The sequence below is a fragment of the Balaenoptera ricei genome, chromosome 8 (genome assembly GCF_028023285.1).
Source record: "Balaenoptera ricei isolate mBalRic1 chromosome 8, mBalRic1.hap2, whole genome shotgun sequence".
NCBI lineage: Eukaryota > Metazoa > Chordata > Mammalia > Artiodactyla > Balaenopteridae > Balaenoptera > Balaenoptera ricei.
In genome coordinates this window covers 65,656,174-65,670,168 of record NC_082646.1, presented here as the reverse complement: position 1 = coordinate 65,670,168, position 13,995 = coordinate 65,656,174, and the positions used below count along the sequence as shown (strand labels likewise).

At 37.5% G+C, this 13,995-nt stretch overlaps 2 protein-coding genes across 2 annotated transcripts; one reads left to right on the top strand and one right to left on the bottom strand.

Annotated features, from left to right (window-relative positions):
* The first annotated feature begins 3,713 nt into the window (after positions 1-3,713).
* On the top strand, positions 3,714-4,655 carry LOC132370175 (olfactory receptor 10T2-like). The gene is given in 1 exon segment (XM_059929919.1): positions 3,714-4,655. A coding segment is annotated over 1 exon segment (942 nt).
* Positions 4,656-12,533: 7,878 nt separating this feature from the next.
* Positions 12,534-13,471, bottom strand: LOC132369840 (olfactory receptor 5P4-like). The gene is given in 2 exon segments (XM_059929528.1): positions 12,534-12,610; positions 12,613-13,471. Coding segments are annotated over 2 exon segments (936 nt in total).
* Between the last annotated feature and the right edge of the window lie 524 nt (positions 13,472-13,995).

Here is a 13,995-nt window from a genome sequence, read left to right as displayed (position 1 = left end):
TACTTTCTGATATTTCATTGTTAGTATAAAGAAATGCAACAGTTTTCTGCATATTAATCTTGTATCCTGCTACCTTGCTGAATTCATGTATTGCTTGTAATAGTTTTTATGTGGAGTCTTTAGGGTTTTTATAGAGTATCATGTCATCTGCATATAATGACAGTTTTACCTCTTCCCTTCCAATTGGGGTACCTTTTATTTCTTTTTCTAATTTCTGTGGCTAGAACTTCCAATACTGTGTTGAATAGAAGAGATGAGAGTGGGCATCGTTGTTTTGTTCTAGAATTTAGTGGGAAGGCTTTCAGCTTTTCAGCCTTATTATATTAGCTGTGGGTTTGTTGTAAATGGTATTGGTATGTATTGATACTATCACATTGCTAGGTGATGTGGCTATATCTTAATGGGTCTTGAAATGTATTGAAAGAGACAGTGAACAACATTTAGCACATGTCCCATTTAAGTAAATGACAGAGAAAACAATTTAATTGGAAATAGTCAGTGCATCTAGAAAAAAAACAAGGGAAACTTCCTGGAGGAAGGTGGCACTCCATTTACTCACTGAACTCTCATGACACAAACCTTTATATTTACCATATTTTGCTGCAGGTAGGATACGAAATGGTAAAATAGCCCTCTGCTCTGACTAGTATAGAAGTCAGATATGTTAAAATGTCATCGTAATACAATCAGACGTGAACACAGAACTCATTAACTCAATCAGAATGATTGGAGATGATTTTTTAGGAAGGTGACTTTTTTTGTAGAAATCTATTTTAATAAAATTCAAAAGCAATCAAGATGAAACTGTATTTTTTCTGTAACATATATATGTGTAATGAAATTATTTTATTGAATGAAAGATTCTTTAAATTCTATAGTGCTTTTCAGTTTTAAAAGTTTCACACACATGATTTTGTATAATCCCATAATAAGCCTTTTACCCCCCTTAACCCTTTATTGCCCCGCCTCCCTTCCCTCTCTGCACTGGTAACCACTAGTTTGTTCTCTATATCTGTAGGTGTGTGGGCTTCTTTTTTGTTTTATTCATTACTTTGTTGTATTTTCAGATTCCACATATAAGTAATATCATACAGTATTTGTCTTTCTCTGTCTGACTTATTTCAGTTAACATAACGTTCTCAAAATCCATCCATGTTGCTGCAAATGGCAAAATTTCATTCTTTCTTGTGGATGAGTAGTATTCCATTTGTGTGTGTGTGTGTGTGTGTGTGTGTGTATATATGGTGTGTATACATGTGTGTTTCCATTCATCTGTTGATGGATACTTAGCTTTCTTCCATACCTTGGGAATAGTAAATAATACTATGAACACTGGAGTGCATGTGTCTTTTTGAATTAGCGTTTTGGGGGTTTTTTGGGTTTTATACCCAGGAGTGGAATTGTTGGGTCATATGGCTGTTCTATTTTTAGTTTTTTGAGAAACCTCTATACTGTTTTCCCCAGTGGTTGCACCAATTTACATTTAGGGAGGTGACATTTAAACTGGGTTTGAAACAAAGACTGTGGTTTAAGAAGCAGGGGAGAAGAACACTGCAAATAGAGAAACAATGTGTGCACAGTAGGAGAGCCACCAAGGGGCATTCCATGCCTGGGAGATGATGGGATGCTTTCCATGTAGAGGAGGTTGGTGGCAGAAGATGAGATGGATAGGGAAACCTTGAATGCCATGCTAGGGCACTTGCACTTGCAGGGACACTTCAACTTTACTAGTTAAAAGGTCTTCTCCCAAATGACTCTGCCTGGGTATAAATACCAGCTCCTCCTTTAACAAACTTTATCACCTTCACAAATTAAGTAACTCCCTAAGCCATAGTTTCCTTATTTCAAACATGAAGACAATACTACTATTTATCTCGTAAGGTATTTAAGAGAATAAATGAGAGAGATGTTCTGATTACATTGGCTATCTTGATATTCTTTAAATATGTCAAGCTCATTCCCACCATGGGGTCTTTGCAGTAATGTTTCCTGCGAGTGTCATGTTTTACCCCTAGATCTTATATGGTGCATGCTTATCAATTCTAGTTGCAAAGTAAGTATCAGTTCCATAGAAAAGGCTTTCCTGACTACAATTGGAAGTAGCCACCTAGTCCCGCGCTCTCATATCACTTTCCTTTAATTCTCTTCATGGCATTTTTCTCAGTCTGAGATAGGAGAGGTCATGTGTGTCTTATCACATGTTATATTTCCCATCAGAGAATTGACTAGTACATCATAGACATTAACTAAATATTTTTGGAATTAATTCATTGATTTTTCTCAGTCTGAGATAGGAGAGGTCATATGTGTCTTATCACATGTTATATTTCCCATCAGAGAATTGACTAGTACATCATAGATATTAACTAAATATTTTTGGAATTAATTCATTGACTTTGCATAGTCAATTAAGGAACCTGTACCTTGGTTTCAATTTTTGTAGCATCAGGATTGAAATACCTACCACACATAATTGTTGGGAGAAACCTAGTGAGAAAATTCTATCAAACACACAGCATATTGTCCAGTATATTTCAGATTTTGAATAAATACTGGTTACCTGCATCACTGCCTTGTAAATTTTTTCCAGTATTTCAGTACATAGAGAACACACAAACTTTCCAGATAAAGGTATATTTTCTCTTTTCTTCAAGCTTTGTGGATCCTACAAAATACTTTCCAGTGTTGTCTCTACCAGTCTTTCCCCAACCTACAACTCCACACCAATGTCTTCTCACTGTTTTCCTTTCATTCCCTAACAATAGTGCCTGAAACCAAGCTCTGTATTGTTTGGAGACTCTGTGTGTTACTTTCATGCTGTCATCTCAAACACAGAGTGGATATTTTAACTATGGATGAAAACGACCTGAGGAAGTTGAGTTCTTAAAAGAGCTGTGCTGCAAAGAAATCCTGTCCACCAGTATATCAGCTAGATTTACCCTGGAAGTTTTCCTGAAAGCTCAAGAATTGATCAGAACATCATGAACCAAATGAGCCATCCAGGATGAGAATAGTCTCTCCATAACCATTTTGCTTCCAAGATCTGCCTGAATGACAGACAATTATTGAAAAACTCCACTTCAACTCATTGTTATGTACAGAAAATAGTACAAATTTCAAAATGGTAAATTCACTTATTAAGTCATTGGCATAATTGTCAGCCAAGCAGCCACTGCCTTCTGGAGAGCACCTCTGAGGATAGAATTATTTTCCAAGAATGTTTGAAAGCCATTCGAAAAATTTTCCTTACTTCTCCTTAAGTTAGTATTGATTCAGTCAACATTGTTAAGTACTTATGTATGCCAGGCTGTGATTAGACCACACATAAACATTGTATACCCTTTACTCCTCATGCTCCTGTAGGTGAGAAAATGAACTTTTTTTTTTCACATTTCCCTCATTCATTCAGATTCTGACTGTAGAAGATAGAAAGGGGTGATAAATTAGGGGGTTCCCTGAATATATTTGGGGCTACTCTATGGCATTTACATACATTCTCCTATGAGAATCTTTTTCTTCATCACTCTGAGTCCTGACCTGGAATTCAGCCAGGTACATTTAACTTCCATTTCTCAGGCTTTCTCATTAAGAGTTGTCTGTCAGTGTCCTCGATTAAAGGCCAGGTGACGTCAGTGCTTTCTACAATCTTATCAGAGTCTTGACCCCAAAAACCTCTGCACCTTTGGAGGAGAGTTGTTATGTGCACCAGGAGGATGGACAATCATACCACAGTGAGCACATTCCTTCTGTGGGGATTTTCCAGTTTTCCAGACCTGCAAGATCTCTCCTTCGTGATGATTTTCTTCTCTCATGTGACCATCCTAGTTGCAAATGTGTCCATAATGGTGGCCATCAAGCTCAATCACAATCTTCACACCCCCATGTACTTTTTCCTCTGTGGTTTGTCCTTTTCAGAAACCTGTACCACTATGGTAATCATCCCCCGCATGCTAGTGGACTTGCTATCAGAAAGCAAGACCATTTCTCTTCCTGAGCATGCCACACAGATGTTTTTCTTCTTTGGCTTGGGAGCTAACAACTGCTTACTCTTGGCTGCCACGTCCTATGACCATTACACTGCTATTCACAACCCGCTGCCCTACACCATCTTGATGACCCAAAAGATCTGCTTTCAGCTCATGACAGCTTCTTGTGTTACTGGGATTGTGGTGTCACTGTGCATTGTCCTTGTAGTATTCAACTTGTCTTTCTGTGACTCCAGCACCATCAAGCACTTCTTTTGTGACATTACATCTGTAGTCTCCCTTGCCTGTGATTACACCTTTTTTCAGAAAATGGTTCTTCTTGGCTTCACTGCCTTTGTTTTGGTGGGGAGCTTTATTTTCATTATGATTAACTGTGTCTTCATTGGGTCCATAGTTATGAGGATGCCATCTGCCTAGGGGAGGTATAAGGCCTTCTCAACTTGCTCCTTCCACGTCACTGTGGTGTGCATACACTATGGATTTGCTGGCTTTGTCTATCTGAGACCCAAGGACAGTGACTCATTCCATGAAGATATGCTGATGGCTGTGACATATACAGTACTGACACCTCTGCTTAATCCCATTGTTTACAGTCTAAGAAACAAAGAAATGAAAATATCCCTAAAGAAAGTACTAGGCAATATATGTAGGTTTTCCCCTAGATGGTAAATAAAAGAGCTGTGAACACTTTTTAAAATTTTTACAGAGCATTGATAAATTAAAGTGGAGAAAGTGGAGTACTTCCAATAAAAATCATCACTTTGTATACAAAGCAATTAAAGTGTGTTCTAACTGCCTGATATGCTCTGGTCTCACTTCTTTCTTACTATGAAACCAGATGTAGCTTTAAAATATTTTAAAATGAAATAAAATATTCTAAAATGTTATTACATATATATGTACATATACATATATACACATATATGCATACACACATGCACATATGTATGTAGTAAATGTATCAAAAATGTTTTAGAATACTGTATTTTCTTAATTTTGGTTTCCTTTGGAGAAGGAAGAAAATTATATTAAAAAGGAAAAGAAGAAAGAAGGAAAGAGAGAGGGAGAGAGAAACAGAGCAAGAGAGAGAAGGAGGGGAAAGAGAAAGATCACTGATTTACTTAATCAAAAAAGGAGAAAGCACAAACACAGAAATTTAGCGTTGAAATGAGTGAAAGACCACAATGCAGAGAAATTTCAAAATATTTTAAGAAAATACCTGTTTAACTCTATTCAAAGAAACATGGAAACTAGATGGGAATGGATGAATTTCTGAAAAAGAAAATAAAATGAAAGTTACTGCAGAAGAAATATGCATTTTTAACATACCAAATTCCAGGAATAATATAGACGTCTGTCAAAGAGCTGTTCTTTCCAACCCCCAACAAAGGAGTAGACTAGATGGTTTCATAATGAACTTCCACAAAAAGCAAATAATTCAAAAGCTGTTTGAGTTACAGCATAGACAAAGATAAATAGCTTGGAATTTATGAAAACCACAGAGGTGGAAGTTGCTATAAATAACTGAATCTAATCGAGGCCATTGTTGTAAGGTTCTCACGTGGATACTTAGGGAGATGCTGTAGGGAAGGCTTGGCATTTTGAGGTCACATTGTCTAGTGGCAAATCCGTATGGTGAGTGATGTTACCAATGCTGTGGCAGGACTGAGGGACCGAGATGGGAGAAAGAATCAAGGGGCTGGTGGCAAAGTCTTTAATAAATGAGAAGAAACTGGGTGGTCAGTAAAGGACTCTGAAAACAATAGTATATTGTTTCATATCTGGATAGTATTGGTGTCAATGAGTGAAATGTTTTGTCATGCAGATTGCCAATAAATGATTTAGAAATATGGTAAGGAGCTAGGAGAATGTCAACATTGTGTGCAGATACCTGTAGAATAGGAGTGAGCAGCTTCTCTTCAATATTGCTGAGAAGCATATGTGCCCTCCTCGGACAACTAGGTTTGGTTAAGATGGAGAGGTGGAGCATGTACTCTGGGAAAAGTTGATGGGTGGAATAGAAAGGAGATTCCAGAATGAAAGTAAAACATATAGGAGAAACCCCAGCAAACAAAGAGAATTTCAAAGAGATGAAGCCGAGAGTTGTGAATAAGTGAATACTGGTGGAGAGAGCTCCCAAAAGGCTTGCAGCTGAGATTCAGATCATAGCTCCATTGACTATAGGCGGTGTCGGAGCCTATTGGGTATACAGTTCTCATTCTTTGCTCAACATTGAATTAAAGTTTGGCTAGAGGTTCTCTGACCAACCATTTCATAAACTTCACCATTCCATTTTCACAAATGTCCTTGTTTAGTGTAAACGTCTCTGCCTCCTCATGTAATTATCTAAACTTTTTATTTCGTTCATTATTTTGACTCAAAAAAAATTTTTTTTAAGTTTTAATTTTTATTGATTGATTTATTTATTTATGGCTGTGTTGGGTCTTCGTTTCTGTGCGAGGGCTTTCTCTAGTTGTGGCAAGTGGGGGCCGCTCTTCATCGCGGTGCGCGGGCCTCTCATCATCGCGGCCTCTCTTGTTGCGGAGCACAGGCTCCAGACGCGCAGGCTCAGCAATTGTGGCTCACGGGCCTAGTTGCTCCACGGCATGTGGGATCTTCCCAGACCAGGGCTCGAACCCGTGTCCCCTGCATTAGCAGGCAGATTCTCAACGACTGCACCACCAGGGAAGCCCCAAGACTCAAAATTTTGACCAAATGGTATTTATCCCTACGATGCAAGGTTGGTTTAACGTATGAAAATCCATCAGTGTGATACACCATATTAATAGAATGAAAAATAACAACCACGTGATTGTGTCAATAGATGTAGAATATATACACAATGAAATATTATTCAGCCATTAAGAAAGAAGGAACTCTTGCCATTTGTGACATCATAGGTGTACCTGGAGACATTGTGCTAAATGAAATAAGCCAGACACAGAAGGAAAAATACTGCATGAGCTCACTTATAAGTGAAATCTAATAAAGTCAAATTCATAGAGGCAGAGAATAGAATGGTAGTTACCAGAGTTGGGGAAATGGAGGGAATGGGGAGATGCTGGTCAAAGTGTACAAAGTTACAGTTATATAGGACGAATAAGTTCTAGAGATCGAATGTAGAGCATTATAACTGTAGTTAATAATACTGTATTTTATACTGGATATTTTTTAAGAGTAAATTTAAGTTACTCTTATCACACCTAAAAAAGATAAAAAGATGTGAGTAGATGGATATGTTAGCTTGATTGTATTTATCACTTCACTATGTATATGTATGGCAAAACATCATGCTGAACACTTTAAATCATAAATTTTATTAAAAAAATAAAAACATCTTAAAATTGTTTTGAAGGTTAAAAGAACATGTCAACTAGCACTTTATTCATACCACTTGAATGGAAACCATTGTATTTTTAAGAAACATTTCTTTGTTGTGAACTTCTTGAAAGAAAAGCACATAACCTATTTAGCTTTGTTTCCTCAGTTCATAACCTCGTGCTAGAAATAAAAGAGACACTAAATAAATATTCATTGAATTAGAGTTAATGTTTAACCAACAGACATTTGTTGAATGCTTGCTGTGTACCAGACACTGTACTTTGAGCTAAGGATAATTAGTTCAACCTCCCACATCACTACTTTTACCCACCCACCAAAGTTTCTGCAACTGCATTACCAGCTCTCAATGACCAGTTAACTCTTTTTTTTTCCTTATGTCTCAGTTTAAATGTCATTTCTCTGGTAAAGCCTTTCTTGAGCCTCACAAATAAATGCATTTGCCAAATGATATTATGAGGAATAGAGACCGAGCAAAAAGACACAGCCTGGGGCTTTTGGCAGTGAGGTAGGGTAAGTACGTAGAACTTTGAGGTCAAAGATGCCTAAGACTTGTGAGGCCAAGATCCTGGAGAGGAAAAAGCTACAGAAAAGTGAGCCTGAAATCCTACATATAATTCCTCATTATGGAATTTGGCTACTACCAAGTTGCACTTGGGCTGGTGAGATATCAAACACCAAGTGGAAATCAGCCTATGAGAGCCTGATGATCTTAGCAGAGATTTTGGCATTTTGCATTACTGGTTTGATAGAGTTTGATAGGCTGTTTAAGGTAGAGAGCCCCATAACACCTTATGCTTTTATTTGAGAGTCCTGAAGTACTACACCTTAGGAGGAATTGCTGCATCCTAGAAATAAGGCCAAACCAGAAATAGATTATCCCCAACAAAGTCCAACACCCAACCACCACATTCTATTAGGATGCAAGTTTAGGAGTTATACTGTACATGGAGACATCAGTTCTTTTTTTATGTGAATGAGCCCTTTGGGCACTCTATTTTCATTTCCTCAAAGGGATCAAGCCAGTGCTTTATTTTTCTGCTAGAATAAAACTGAAAACAGTACGGAGGAAGATAATCTCATCTAGAACCTCTAAAATTTTTTATCCACATTGCTCATCAATTAAAAAAAAAGATAAGATACGCCACAAGATAGGACCAAATGCATATAAACTAGGTACTTAAATATTAAATAAATAATAATACATCTAAGAAAAATAGGGGAATAATATGAAGAGTCACACCACAGAAATGAATATAAAAGAAAAGAAAAGGAATCAAGTTTAAATCTTAAAAATGAAAAACAAAATAAATTAGGAATTCAGCTGTTGGGTTAATAGTAGATTGGACACAGCAGAAAAGATGAGTAGTAAACTGAAAGGTAGGTTAGTAGAAAACATACACATTACAAGACAAAGAAAAAATCATCAAAAATACAAAAAGAGTGTGAGAGCTGAATAAGAAATTATGAAAAGATCTAATATATGTGTAATGAACTTCTAGAAAAAAGTAGAGAAATTTTTGAAGAAATAGTCAATGATAATTTTCCAACCTGATGAATGACCATGAGCCACAAATTCAAGAAACTTTGCAGATTCCAAACATGATAAGTATAAGAAAAACTACACTCAAGGAAATCATAAAAAGACTACAGGAAGCCCAAAACAAAAGAAAAATGTTAAAAGCTTCCAGAGGAGAAGTAAAAGACATATTCCCTTCAAAAAAAATCAAATGACTAATAGCTGAGTTTTGGAGAGTATTGATGGAAGCAAGAAAATTAAATCTTAAAAGTGCTCAAAGATTTTTTACTAATAACCTAGAATTCTACCTAAGATAGAAATATCTCTCAAAAATGAAGGTGCAGTAAAGACCTTTTATGTGATTAAAAAAATCTGTTAAAATGCATCACAAGCAAACCTGCATTAAAAGAAGAAATAATAAAGTTTTTTTTAAAGCAGAAGTAAAATTAATGCTGATATAAGTGTAAGGTTTAAAGAAAGGAATGAAGATCACCAAAAAGAATAAATATATATGAAACTAGAGGAGGTACACTAGGTAAGGGAACATCTTTGAGAAATAATTAAGAAACTCAATTGGCCTACATGCGTAGGTAGATGATGATACTGTCACCACTTCCTATAGACTCAGATTAAAATGGAAAAAAGAAAGAGTACTCTCTTGTAATACCTTCTAAAATAGCAACTTTATTGAAATATAATCTACATATGAACAATTTAAATATACAGGTTGATGACTTGACAAGTATAACCACCAACCCAATCACAATATACAATGATTTCCTCACCCCCAAGAAATTACCTCTTGCCCCTTTGCTTTCAATCTTCTCCAGCATTCCACTACAGAGTGAGTATTTTACAGAATCTGGGAAATGTCAGTGACTTCATAAGTCCCAGTCCATTTCAGAAGAAGAAAATCTTCCTGAAATTTATATGGACTAAGAATCTTTTAATATCACAACAGTTCAGGATCTTTTAAAATTTCCCCAATCAAATCCTGCCTTCTATGTAACAATCTATAATCCATAGTAAGTAGGGAACTTCCAAAAAAAATCTTACAAAAGGAGTTTTTTATTGTTCCCACAGGGGTGTCCTTGATCCTTAGTTTTTGACACACTGTTTAGGGAAGATGCTTTGTACCACCCCTAATGTACTTTTTTCCCCTTTTGGAGCGACATCCATTAGCATAACATTCCTGACATCTTTCTAAGCCTTCACTTCCTCTTCCTCTAGGATTAAATTAGCTGATGGTAGATTTTGAAGGGAAAACTAGATATGCAATTGTATTAGTTTGTGAGGGCAGCTGTAACAAAAGTACCACAAAGTAGGTGGCTTAAACAACAGAAATGTATTGTCTCGCAGTTCTGGAGGCTAAAAGTTAAGATGAAGTTGTCGGCAGGGTTGGTTCTCTCTGAGGGCTCTGGGATCTGTTCTTTGCTTCTTGCTTAGATTCTAGTGGTTTGCTGGCAATCTTGGAAGTTCTAGAAAAAGAATGGCAATGTATATCCTCTCCAATAAAGACTGTAATAGTGCCACACCTCACTCCCTACATCTGGGTGATTGAATTATTTGAATTCCCTTAGAGTGGAAATAAAAAGGAAAAATGCGTGGATTTATCACAATCAATCAGGGACTATTTATGTGCCTACACAGAATAGATAAGGAATAGGTCAACGTGTGACATGTATTTCATCTGAGAGAAGGAAAGGGATGGAGGGGAGTAGACCATTTTGATGGGTGTGCAGTGAGGGTCACCCCAAATTTGTTGGAGTACTAAACCTCACAAGGATTTGCCATTTATTGGGACTTCCCTGGTGGTGCAGTGGTTAAGAATCCGCCTGCCAATGCAGGGGACATGGGTTCGATCCCTGGTCCGGGAAGATCCCACATGCCACGGAGCAACTAAGCCCATGCACCACAACTACTGAGCCTGCGCTCCAGAGCCTGTGCTCCACAACAAGAGAAGACACTGCAATGAGAAGCACATGCACCACAACAAAGAGTAGCCCCCGCTCGCCACAGCTAGAGAAAGCCCACACACAGCAACAAAGACCCAACACAGCCAAAAATAAATAAATAAAAATAAATTTATTTTTTTTTTTAAAAGAGTTGCCATTTATTGAGAAAGGAACAGAAGGGAAGGAATAGTTTGGGGAGAAATATAAAAAATTCAGTGAGGGCACAATGAGTTTGAGAGTCTTGAGGAAAAGGCCAGTGAAGAAGTTCATCTGTCCTCCAAGGAAGGTTGTGTTTGGAGGTAGGGATACTGTCACCACACAGGTGGCAGCTGAGCTCATGGGAGAAGATGAGCTCACCCAAGAAGACCATGGGGGATGGAGAGAAAGGCAGAGGGCTAAGGATGGACTCTGGTGAAAAGCAAGAAATAGTGGGAAATGTAAAGAGGAAGACTGCCAGAAACAGTCAATAAAAAACGTCAACCACCAGAGTGCAGAGCGCCCACCACAGCTCTAAGATGGCCCTTTCCAAGACTGAAGTCATACCTTGAGTTCCTTCTCTTTTCAGGGGACAGTGTCTGTGCTGGCTGTTGCCCCAGAATTATTGTACTGGTGGCGTTATAGGCCTGTAATTGATGAAAGAAGTATAAGTGGGGAAGCAGGACCAGAGAAATCCCACAAAGAGGCTTCCAAGCAGAAAGTTTCCTTGATCTGGTCAGTGAAGAGCCCAGGAATAGGAAGTCAGCTTGTAAAGTGATCCCTCTAAACTGTCTCAGAATTTGTCTGACATTATTAATATGCTAGAAATAAAATATACTAGCTAAAATATTAATCATAAGCATTGTGATAGGAGTACAGGAGGAAGGGAATCAATTTAGAGACAATTGCTATAACCAAACTGGATCATAAGCACCTTCAAAAAGGGCAGTGGAAGAAGTAGTGACAGTGGACAACTCCTTGAGAAACAGTACAAAATGTGTGGTGGATATTCTTTGCCTAAAACAAAATTTCATATTTCCTACCTATCGACTGTTGTTAAAAGAAAGTCCCAACATCCCAGCCTCCCACTCCAAAGAAATGTCAGCGTCCAAAATCCTACTCTAGTATTCATCTGGTAAGACCACCTATGAGAGGAGTCGGCTGAAATTTATACAGTTTCTTCTGTGTTATCTGGGTTGGATCTTTTAATTGTCAAACAGAGGAATCATAATCTTTGCTTTGGCTTAAATAAAGTAAAAATAAATAAAAGCTTTTCTGAGACACTAACATCTATGTTTCCAAAAGTTGAAATATCCACTGACCAAGGGAGGGCAGTACCTTTAAAGGAAGTACCCTTAACTGCTGACCTGTCAATATCGTCACCTATTATACATTGTTGGGGAGAAATTTCTTTCCTGAATGTTATTTTACAAGATGGTATTCAAGTAAATTTGATCTTTGGTTGAGATCTCTCTCCATTTAAATAGGACTCTATCATTGGTAAATGGAATTTCAAGTAGAAATTATTTTCCAAAGGTATTCTTAACTTGAAAAATCTAAATTTAATTTGAACCAAGCAGACGTCCATGTTAATGATACACTTAACTTTATAAATAGAACTAAACACTGGATATTTATATTTACGGGACCTTATCACTATAAAAGTGATAAAGTTAATGATAAATATCATTAAAATATCCATCAAAAATGTTCCCCAAATTAATGGTTTGTTATTTATAGATTTATATCTGATTTAATTCAGGAAAACTAATGTGCTCTAGCCATTAGTTTTCTCATAGCCTCTTTCACCTCCTTCTTCCTCAGACTGCAGATGAGGGGTTCAGCATGGGGACCACCACTATGTAGATTACAGATGCCACTTTGACCTGATCAGCTGAATAGCTCGATTTGTGCATTATGTAAACAAACAAAACTGTCCCGTAAAACAAGGTGACTGCAGTGAGGTGGGAAATGCAGGTAGAGAAGGCCTTCTTCCTCCCCTCAGTAGAGTGCATCTTCAGGATTGAGTGGAGGATGTAGCTGTAGGGCACGATTATGGTAAATAGTGTGCTTATGAGGACTGATGCAGAAGAGATGGCAGGAGATATTTCAGCAATAGAAACATGGCCGCAAGAAAGCTTCAAGAGTGGGAAGAGGTCACAGAAAAAATGGTTTGTTTTATTTGGTCCTCAGAAGGAGAGGTTCATCAAACAGCCTGTAAATGAAGAAGCATTTATGCATCCACCCAAGTAGGAGGCCTCCAACAGGAAGAAGCAGACCACTGGGGACATGTGAGTGGAGTAGAGCAAGGGAGAGCAGATGGACCCATAGTGATTGTAGGCAATGGTGGCCAGCAGGAAGCACTCTGTAGTCCCAAAGGTGACATCAGAGCCAAGCTGAGCTATACAGCCAGTGACTGGGATGGCAGTTCTCTCTCTTAAGAAACTCATCAGCATGATTGGTGTGACTGATGTGGAATACCCAATGTCTACAAAGGCCAAATGGCTGAGGAAGAGGTACATAGGCATGGGAAGCTGTGGGCTACTTTGGATTAAGATGGTTATGCTGATATTTCCCACTACGGTAACTATATAAACTCCTAGAAAAATCTCAAAGAAGATGGCACATAGTGTGGGATTATCTGTTAATCCCAAAATAATGAACTCTGTCACTATTGTATGGTTTGCAGTCTCCATCTATTCACTTAACAGTGCCTACTGACATCAGAACCAGAGGAGACTAAATTGACTGAAATGACCCCACATTTATATACCTAAGTATAACCTAAATATAACCTTATAAATATTTTAAATGGTAAATTTGCCTCACTTATAGAATACTTTGTGCATATAAATTTTCTTTTCAATTTCCATGAAAATATTAAAACTGAAGACTTGATTACCTTAGGACTCAGCTATTTTACTCCTATTTGTATACCATGGGGTAAATCTTACTCATGTGCATGGGCGATATGTAAAAGAATGTTTACAGCAGTATCGATTGTAATAACATGAACTGTAAATAACCTACATTTTCAAAGAAAGACCAGCTCTTGATTTTCCAGCCCCATCCCAAATGTGCCTCTATTCAGTAATCTCTGCCTTAGTAAATGCTATCTCCATTTATCCAACTGATTGGGCCAAAAAATATGATGTTGACTTTGACATCTCTTTCTTACTTGATCTTTTTCCTGGAATAGAAAATAGCACATCCTTAGTTA